Source organism: Trichogramma pretiosum, unplaced genomic scaffold (assembly GCF_000599845.2).
Source record: "Trichogramma pretiosum strain Unisexual culture from Peru unplaced genomic scaffold, Tpre_2.0 scaffold75, whole genome shotgun sequence".
Lineage (NCBI taxonomy): Eukaryota > Metazoa > Arthropoda > Insecta > Hymenoptera > Trichogrammatidae > Trichogramma > Trichogramma pretiosum.
The window spans coordinates 1-10,709 of record NW_019641613.1 but is presented as its reverse complement, the minus strand read 5'-3'; the positions used below and the strand labels follow the sequence as shown (position 1 = coordinate 10,709).

Here is a 10,709-nt window from a genome sequence, read left to right as displayed (position 1 = left end):
CGCGAAAACATAACTTTTCGGTCCCTAAAACCCAAAAGTAGCCAGAAAAAAATTTCCTATCTTTAAGGGTCCTCTATACGCACTCGGTCGGTAACTATATTCGCGTATTTTGTACCCATTTTTTTCATTTAGTATACAAACTATGGTCTTGAAATTTTTTGGGAGTGATCATGAAACTAATACAAATGTGTCTATGAAGCTATTTTTTTCAGATAAATATTGTAAAAATTTTTTTTTCAATTATCTTCAAAATTTTAGACCCCCTCCCCCCTCCTATCTCCCACTTCCGGTATAAACATCCATTTTCTATCTATATTTTTTCTGAAGGCTTGAAGCAATTAAAAAATCTGAAAAAATTCAAGGTTGTTTGGATTGTGGAAAAGTATTTTCGTGAATTTTTTCAGATTTTTTCATTGCTTCAGGCCTTCAGAAAAAATATAGATAGAAAATGGACGTTTATAGTGGTGGAGGGGGTAGGAGGGGGGAGGGGGTCTAAAATTTTGGTTTTGGGACCTTTTTACCATGTACTATAACATACCAAAAGCGCGTCAAGATCGGTGACATACGAGCGCAGGTTTATTTAAAAAATTCTGAGCTTTACCCATAAATATATGGCCGATTCTCTGTGAAATCGAATGGCCAAAAAATTTTTTTTTCTGCAAATATGAAAAACTTGCTGTTCCCGATGTCAGAAATATCCCCAAATTTTATTAGAATTTTTGGGACCATCTATCACTCTTTTTCAGGGGCCCGAAGTTGGCTATTTTAGGGTTTTTTGAAATTCATGAAAAATCACAAATATTCAAATAATTCCTGGATCAGGGTAGAATGATTCAAAAGTAAAAGTGCCCAGCAACTTTTTTGTTGGAAATTGTTCAAATTTTCAGAAAAAAAATATGCCAAAGTGATTGGAGCCACCTAAATACATACTAGTGGGAAAACATAAAAAAAAAAACACAAAACAAGAAATCTACTCGAGTTCGAACCGGACTTTCATTTCCTAAACTATGTAAAAAGCTTCCCAAAGAGGTCAACTAATGCCTGATAAAGTTTTGTAATGGGTCTTAAAGTTTAACGCAATGTAGACAACAATGTGTGGCGAAAAACATGCAAAAAAGGTCAAAAATAGGCCTTAAATGCCTAAAATCACCAAAAACAGCCATTTTCAGGCCTGTTTTGCACATTTTTCGCCATACATTGTTGTCTACATTGCGTTAAACTTTAAGACCCATTACAAAACTTTATCAGGCATTAGTTGACCTCTTTGGGAAGCTTTTTACATAGTTTAGGAAATGAAAGTCCGGTTTGAACTCGATTAGATTTCATCATTTATGTCCCTTTGGCAGTTTTTTTGCTTTACACTTACCTAGATTGTTCCAATCACTTTGGCATATTTTTTTTCTGAAAATTTGGACACTTTCCAACAAAAAAGTTGCTGGGCTCTTTTACTTTTGAATCATTCTACCCTGATCCAGGAGTTATTTGAATATTTGTGATTTTTCATGAATTTCAAAAAAACCCTAAAATGGCCAACTTCGGGCCTCTGAAAAAGAGTGATAGATGGTCCCAAAAATTCTAATAAAATTTGGGGACATTTCTGACATCGGGAACAGCAAGTTATTCATATTTGCAGAAAAAAAAATTTTTTGGCCATTCGATTTCACAGAGAATCGGCCATATATTGTAAAAGCAGTTGGTGAGAGCCCCGAGAACAACATCGGTGTGCGGAGCTGCTATCAACACATCGAGCATCAATCAAGTGTGATTATTTTTCTATAGTTATTGTTCGTCGTTTAAATTTTAATCGGTCATGAGATTTTGAGCCTGTGCGTCTCGTTGCCATTGCAATTTTTTCAAAATCCTCGATAGCAACAAATAATTCGGATATGGTGCAGAACAAACCGATTCGTTAGGTTATATTTTTATACTGTGTTTTGTAAATTTGTAATTATATATATGGGCAGTTACATCAATTATCATGGAAGAGGTTGATAAGATCATCATACATTCTTTGCGTCAAATAGGCTGGTAAATATTAATCAGTCCTTATGTTTTACTTCTCCATTTTTCCATGTATCAATGAACCATATTTAACTTTTAAGTGATGTAGAGGAGAATATATCATCCTTATCTAGTTTTAATACTGAACTCGTTGTTCAAGCAACTGTAAGATGTTTAGAAATTATAAAACCAGAATTAGGGATAAACCCTGTTTTACCAGAAAATATGGCAGCAAGATTTCGAATAGGCATGCTGTTAGCTCAAGCTGTTACGGTATAGATATTTAATTGTTTATAATCATTTACTGAGCGACAAAATAATTTTATTTCAATCTGGATTTCTAATTTATAGGATCTTGGATACAAAGGTGACGTTGGATATCAAACATTTTTATATAAGTCTGAAGCTGATTTACGTCGAGTACTAATATTTTTAATTGAGAAATTTCCAAAAGAAAATGATAAAACTATAATAGAACCTATAACAAAAAGTGAACAAATTGATAAATTGGTTTCAACTTCTGTATCATCAAAACTTTCTGTTCCATGGCTACCATATTATTGCCACAAAAAAAGATCCAAATTTGATGTCAGAGCTAGCAACCCATTTTCAACAATAAATTTAAATTTTCCTAAAAGTGAAGACAATGAAGGTAAAAATTTTTACATTTACTCAAGGCTTTTGCTTAAGTATTGAAAACTAAATCTGAGTTTCATTTATTGCAGAGTATAAAGATTATGCAATACATTATGAGAAAACTTTTTTAGAGCAAGTTCCACATTCAAAGAATTTTTTGCCTTCAATCATTGCAGCAAATAGCAGAGAAGAACTAAAATATTGCATGACAACTGAAGAAAAAATTGAATGGTTGAATCAACAAAAGTACGGAACAAAGAGCGATACATCAGATTGTGATATTTACTCCTTAGATAGATTAATATCTCAGATGGGCATTCCAGGATCCAAAAGTAATGGGGACTTAGCTACATCTGCGTCTATAAGTCCAGAAGAAGAGAAAGAGGATGAAAATATTATCAGAGAAAAGAAACTCAAAGTAGAATCTGATAAATTAAAATCTACCATTGAAGAATTGCAAACTGAAATTACAAATATAGCTTTTGAAATTAATAAAATGACAGCCATGGAAGAATCAGAAGCCAGAAATTTAACGAATCAAGAACAAGAAAGTAAATACAAACTTAAGGCATTTGAATTACTTGAGAATGGGGGAGAAAATGTTAACAAACTGGAAACAGCTATTGAAGCACAAATTAATAAATTAATAAATTTAGCTAATAAATGGGAAAAGCATAGACTTCCTTTGATAGAACAATATAGAAAAGAAAAAGAAAAATATTCATCTGAGGCTGTAAGTAAAAAAAAATTACCAAATCGATGTTTTCCTTTTTTAATGATTTTTATTTTTTTCAGAGTGCAAGTCAGAAAAAACTTGATGAGTTGCGAGCTTTAAGAGTTAAAGAACGAGAACTATTTGAAGAATGTAAAAATAAAGAACAACAGTACTCACAACTTGTAAGTGAAGTTCAAAAATTGCCAAAAGAAATTAACAGAGCACCATACACTCAGAGAATACTGGAAATTATAAACAATATAAAGAAACAAAAAGATGAAATTGATAAAGTATTAGCTGATACCCGTGAAGTACAGAAAGAAATTAATACTCTTACAGGAAAGTTAGAAAGATCATTTGCCATTGTCGATGATATGATATTTCGTGATGCACGTTCAAATGATATATCGAAGAGGGCATATAAATTACTTGCTACATTGCATGGAGATTGCAATGAAATTGTTAGTTTAGTTCAAGAAACTGGGGCAACTATTAGAGAAATTAGAGATTTGGAAGAACAAGTACGTAAAAAAATTCTTTATTATTATTATGTATATGGGTCAAAATAATACTTTTTTACAAAACCGTGCGCACGTATGTCACCGATCTTGACGCGCTTTTGGTATGTTATAGTACATGGTAAAAAGGTCCCAAAAAAAAATTTTTAGACCCCCTCCCCCCTCCTACCCCCCACTTCCGGTATAAACGTCCATTTTCGATCTATATTTTTTCTGAGGACATGAAGCAAGTAAAAAATCTGAAAAAATTCATAAAAATACTTTTCCACAATCCAAACAACCTTGAATTTTTTCAGATTTTTTGAGTGCTTCAGGCCTTCAGATAAAATCATTGAAAATTTCAAAAATCGAGATACGGCGGTATGAGCCGATGTAGTACTCGGAAATTTTTTCAGTTATTTTTCGCATTAAAAAACATAACCTCAATTTTTTTCAGATTTTTTCAGATTACCTAACGCACCTTTTGAAGCCAAAAACCGATTTTTTTGACGAAAATAATTTTTTTAGGACAGTACGGAGCCTCGAAAAATCTGAAAAAAATTTTTTCTTGTTTTTTTCATCAAAATACGTAATCTCAAATTTTTTCAGATTTTTTAATTGAAGGCGATAGCTTCTAGGGCCGAAAAATGCTATTTTTAACAAAAAATGGTTCCTAGAACCCGATGGTTCCGGTGAAAAAATTTGAAAATATTTTTTTTGAATTCCTTGTCAAATTTTAATAAATTTTGACCGTTTCAAAAGTTCGATTGAAGCTTCCTAGCTCATTTTAGAGCAGGACAAAGATTAGTGCAAAATATCTGAAGACGTTTCTGAAGACATTAAGGAATGATAAAACTCGTTTGATGCTCTAAAATGAGCTAGGAAGCTTCAATCGAACTTTTGAAACGGTCAAAATTTATTAAAATTTGACAAGGAATTCAAAAAAAATATTTTCAAATTTTTTCACCGGAACCATCGGGTTCTAGGAACCATTTTTTGTTAAAAATAGCATTTTTCGGCCCTAGAAGCTATCGCCTTCAATTAAAAAATCTGAAAAAATTTGAGATTACGTATTTTGATGAAAAAAACAAGAAAAAATTTTTTTCAGATTTTTCGAGGCTCCGTACTGTCCTAAAAAAATTATTTTCGTCAAAAAAATCGGTTTTTGGCTTCAAAAGGTGCGTTAGGTAATCTGAAAAAATCTGAAAAAAATTGAGGTTATGTTTTTTAATGCGAAAAATAACTGAAAAAATTTCCGAGTACTACATCGGCTCATACCGCCGTATCTCGATTTTTGAAATTTTCAATAATTTTTTCTGAAGGCCTGAAGCACTCAAAAAATCTGAAAAAATTCAAGGTTGTTTGGATTGTGGAAAAGTATTTTTATGAATTTTTTCAGATTTTTTACTTGCTTCATGTCCTCAGAAAAAATATAGATCGAAAATGGACGTTTATACCGGAAGTGGGGGGTAGGAGGGGGGAGGGGGTCTAAAAATTTTTTTTTGGGACCTTTTTACCATGTACTATAACATACCAAAAGCGTGTCAAGATCGGTGACATACGTGCGCACGGTTTTGTAAAAAAGTATTATTTTGACCCATATATATGATAAAAAATGAAAAAATATATTTTATTAAAGATTGAATCAGAGTCTTCGAAAAATATTGGGCCTAATTTGGAAAGAATTACAGCTGATTTAAAACAAATGAGACAAGAAACTGCAGCTTTGAAAGCTCAACTACAGAATAAAATTTCATGATTGGGAATCACTTTGATAAAAACTTGTTCCAATGCATCGCAAATAATAATCACTTCATTGCTATTGATCTTGGCGTGTCTCTTTGTACAACATATGGGCGTAGAAATCATGTTGTGCCTTCACACAATAACTCAAAATTATTGCATAATAACAGTTTTCATACTGTATGTTTCTCCTATGCACTAGAGCTTGATACATAAGGTAACCATCATTTTTACTCACCCATGTGCATGAATAAATAGTTCATAACGTGTAAATAATTTTTATACATATTATGAAAAATTTAATCTAATAAAATATGGAGGACTAATTTGACGTAATTGATACATATAAGTTAAGTAATATTTTTTGTTAATACATTGTACAACTGCTTCTAGTACTGTAAACATATATTTTTTGACTTGTATGTAAATATTGAACAGTAACTATACATGAATGTATATAAAAAAAAACGTATTTTAAAAATGAAAAAAAATGAGTAAAACAGCAGAATAAATTACAAATAATGTTATTATTAATCAAAAACAAACATCAGCACCACATGAAGGTACTTGAGAACATTTCAAGATATAATAATACTATTTTTACTATCAATTTACAAAATTTTTTTATAGATTCAACAAATTAAAAAAGATTAGAAGTCATGTTTTTTTTTATAGGTCTGCTTATATTCAACACCTTCAAATCTATCTCTACCTAATTTCTTGAGATCCTTACCATATTTCAATTTTTCTTCTTTCAATTTTGTCTCAATTTCTAACTCAATTTGATCCTGCTTATCAAAGAATGTAAGAACTTTTTCTTTTTCTTCAAGTTCTTTCTTAAGTTGTTCCACTTTCTCTAATCTTTGTTGCCTATCAATTTCGTCCTTATGTGTCTCAAGTACATTAATTCTATGAGCTTCCCATTTTTCATATATCTATGAAAATAAATATAAAAGTAAATAGTAAAAATGAAATAAGAATGTTGAACAAAATCTTCATCAAAAATAAATAAATATTACCTCTTTTTGATTTTTTATATCTTGTTCAGCATGATATTCTACAGATTTTTTCACCAACTTTTCAAAATCTTCTATTATGTTTCCTTGATATAGATTGGTTTTCTCTAAATCTAAAAGCAGTGATTTCAATTGTTTACCATCTTTGGTAAGTTGTTCTTCAAATTGTTTTTTCTCACATGCCATTTCTCCAGGTTTTTGTACTTCGGTTTCAGTTTTTCCTTTTTCTTTAGAATCTTCTGCAAAAAGGGCCGGTGCATCTTGTTTTATTAGTGAAATGACTTCTTTATAGACAATTTCATCTTTTCCATCTTGTAACCATTGTTTTACTACTGGAATTATTTGATCATATTTTTTGTATAGAACTGCTCCTCGTAACTGAGCAGATCTTCCCAAGGGAGTATCAATTGTTCGACCAATACCAAGCAATGTTTTGCCAATCAAGTCTGATGGTTTCCATAGATCGAAATGATCATCAAAAAAGGGGTTTATGATATACTTGACCCTTATTTTGACTTCTTCTTTGGGTTCATTGTTCATTTTTCTAACTTGTGGATCTTCTTCCACCCATGTATCAGGATTTTCCAAGTATTTAAAACAAGAGTACAAAGCCAAAGCATTACTGAGGGGATTCTCAAATTCCTCTTGAAGCATCATAAATGTTGATGTTTTAGCAGCATTGGCATAATCTTCTTTTTTAATGCAGTAATCCATTATCAAGTTATAGTCAAAATATTCACAAAATATACCATAATTCAGTCTGTCGTTTAAGATTGTCATTAAAGAATTGATGTCATCAACCTGTAGAAATGATTATTGTCATTAATGTAAATTGATAAATTTTATCTGTAATCGACTAAAAAGTATAAAAATACAATATACTTTACTTACACTCAAATAATACCTAACAACTGCATGATGGGTCGAGGGCAATGTCCAGGACGTCTCTCTTGTCATTCTCAGTTTATATAGCACATCCGACAATTCATCGATGTGACTGTTATCTCTTATAACATTAGCAAAAATATCAATATCCACAGGATGCACTTTGATTTCATTCTGAAATCTTCTGTCAATTTCCAAGAAGAAGTCGACAGGCTTGATTTTGTTTAAAAGTGGAGTTTGTAGCCTCTTGTCCCAAGCCTCTTGACAAGCGTATGCCTCCGACAGAAACGTTCTTCTAAAACTCGACGATTGACAAAGGCGATGGTGAATCGTATCGTTCAACAACAACATTCGCAACATTTTGGACGAATTCATTATTTCTTATACTGTCAAACAATTTTTCATATAAATTCTTCAACTTGCTCAAGCCGGTTTTAAGTAACAAGCAATATAGCAGACGCACACGACACTTACGTCTCGCCTTCTCCTACTTGCTTAGCACCGATGGCGGGGGAGGTCGCTACCAGTCATGACTAACGACCGTCGATCAAGCTGCACGCTACTCTTGTCGGCAGTTGCCCAGCTAACAAAGTGTTGGCATAATGACGGCACGATGTCAGCACGGTCTCATTTCATGCTAGCATTTTGACGTCCTACTGCCGCCGCATATTGGCGTCACAAATTTGACATGGCGTACTGCGGCACGCCGTGCTGACAATGTGCCGGGAAAGTGCCATTTTCTAACTGTCGCCCAAAAAATCTGGCTGCACGCCGTGACGGCAAAATGCACGCAGCGTGCCGAAGACGACACGTTGACAGCATTGTGACTGCTCGTCGTGATGGCACTCCGTGCCAGATCGTGCTTTAATATAATTTCCACGCAATGTTTATTGGGCTATGCTTCCGATGTGTAAAATTTTATTTTTTGCATATTTTATTATTGTTACAATTCAGCGGTTCCAAAATTGATTTTTCTATACTAGCAATTTATGAGGATTTGATAGCAATTAAATTCGAGCCTATAGATGCATTTTTCACGAAAATAAAACCATTTGAATTATTTTCCAGCAACCAAAGTTATTTCGCATTTGTTATTAAACTAAAGGTCTAGCAATTTTTTTTTTCATTGCATTGTAATGAGAATATGATTTCCTACAAATTTTGTTCTGTCATTGGTACGCAGTGTCTTAAGAATCGATTTAGGATGTATGAAATAATAATATTCAAATTGTTATGACATTGTTGTTTTGCCACTTATGATATTTTATCATATGTGTTTGAATTTTTTGTAAGCATATTAGGAAAAATCGTGATTTTTGCGTCAATAAATTTTGACATGACTAAGCTACCATCATGTTCTCTCTATAATGAGACTGGTATTTTATATGTACATGCGTTATAATAAAAAGACTTTTTCAAGAGAGCTTCGGGCTCAGAAAAAAAATTGAGAGCTAAATTTGAAATATGAGTTTGACTGTTCAAGGGAGAATTCGTATTCTAAATGTTTCATTTTGTACACGAAACTCCAAATAGCCCTCGAGATCTGTAGAAAAGTATGATTTTTGAACCCAAAACTCGAAAATCTCTAGGATTTTGTGTACGAATTTGCTTCGTTTTATCCAGCTATTTGAAATTCAATTTTAGGATAGATTAAATAAAAATGTTCAAATCTTTACGGTTTTGTTTTTTTTATTAATAAAATAGTATTTATATTATAAAAATACAAACAGGTACTATAGTATATTTATTTACAAAAAATTTCAAAATGTCCTAAAACATTTATGCTTCATTCATCTCTTATAGTATTTGGCAAAATTCTAAATGACATAGAGTTTGTTTGAGAAAATTTTTTTCGTATTATATTTTCTCATAAAAATCGGTATCTATTTATTATTTTTACACTACTTATATTTGCATTATTAACAATGCGAGGTACTGTTTCCTTAAAGCACTTGTAGACTTATATGTCCGAATAAATTTTATGTAAACATGCGTAATCTTTTACGCACGTAAAAATTTAGTTAGATACATGATATTTATTTAACTACAGCACCATCATTCATTTCATATTATTACAATTGACTGTTTCAGGATTCTCCGATTCATTTATTACTTACAGTCTATTGAAATCATTAAAATCAATATAAGAATAATGCTCCATTTACTACAGTACACTATATAGTTTTTGGATAAAGCATTTTTCTGAACTTTACAGTTCAAAGTATTTCAATCAATTTACTTATTGAAAGTAGAACTTAATACCTATAACATGATACTTGAATTTTAAAAATTTCAAAATAACTCATACCATTAGTATTTAAAAAACTTAAAACAAACTCTTGTCAAATTTCGTTCNTTTATTGTACTTTTCTTCAATCGAAGGTTTTTTGAAATTATGTTTTTGTCCCTTTTGCCTTTCTGCTTCTCCATATTTTTCATCGCATGAGTATCCTGGGCGTATAATGACTTTTTCATTTTCCTCAATGAGAGGCGCGACACTCAGTAACTCTTTCTGACAGATAGATGCAGGTTCCTTTGGGGCCTTTTTAGTTGGTAAACGAAGTTTCACTGCAACAAAAAACGCGAAACATTTTTCATTTCTATTCGATTGCAAAATATATCAAAATTGTATGAAAAGCCAGATCATTTTTGAATAAATAATATGCAGACTGCAAATGTCGCCTAGAGGCTTTCTTGTTTATCCGCGTATACTTGTATGGATATTTTGTGCGATTATGTGCTACGTGAAAATCATCATATAATTACATTCGTCGGAATTGAACAAAAAGGTACATATAAAAAAGTTGGAAAATCGGAGGGAAAATTCGAAAACCGGAAGTAAAATACAAAAATTTTATAGGGGCCAAGGCCGAGGAATAAAATCGCAAACATAATGTGTATGCATGTATATGAAAATACGTGTATGAAAATTACAAAAAAAAGTTCAAAAGTACTCACGTTTTTTCCCCGTAGTTCTCGCATTAGTTTTCCTCTTGGGATGTTGCGCCGTGTTCGTGTTGGCCGAGTAAAGGTGATCAACAGGGGGTTGAGTTGTCTCAACTTGTTTCCTTTGTCTCTTGGGCTGGGGTAGCTTGTCAGATACATCTGATGTCGATCTTTTCTTTCTAACGACTGGAGCGTATTTTCGAACCGATGGGATCGGAGCAGGTACGAAATCCTCAATGTCATCGGAAGGAGGCGAGTTCGAGCTCTCGC

General features: G+C 32.3%; 2 protein-coding genes across 2 annotated transcripts; one reads left to right on the top strand and one right to left on the bottom strand.

Annotated features, from left to right (window-relative positions):
* The first annotated feature begins 1,710 nt into the window (after window positions 1-1,710).
* On the top strand, window positions 1,711-6,094 carry LOC106657733 (coiled-coil domain-containing protein 22 homolog). Its single transcript, XM_014379394.2, has 6 exons — window positions 1,711-2,028; window positions 2,103-2,274; window positions 2,353-2,653; window positions 2,727-3,370; window positions 3,433-3,873; window positions 5,489-6,094. Exons 1-6 carry the CDS (start codon window positions 1,979-1,981, stop codon window positions 5,606-5,608), a joined length of 1,728 nt encoding a protein of 575 aa, XP_014234880.1. The 5' UTR covers window positions 1,711-1,978; the 3' UTR covers window positions 5,609-6,094.
* Window positions 6,095-6,205: 111 nt separating this feature from the next.
* Window positions 6,206-7,949, bottom strand: LOC106657723 (28S ribosomal protein S27, mitochondrial-like). Its single transcript, XM_014379383.2, has 3 exons — window positions 7,500-7,949; window positions 6,612-7,409; window positions 6,206-6,527 (listed from the first exon to the last, which is right to left on the bottom strand). Exons 1-3 carry the CDS (start codon window positions 7,866-7,868, stop codon window positions 6,243-6,245), a joined length of 1,452 nt encoding a protein of 483 aa, XP_014234869.2. The 5' UTR covers window positions 7,869-7,949; the 3' UTR covers window positions 6,206-6,242.
* Between the last annotated feature and the right edge of the window lie 2,760 nt (window positions 7,950-10,709).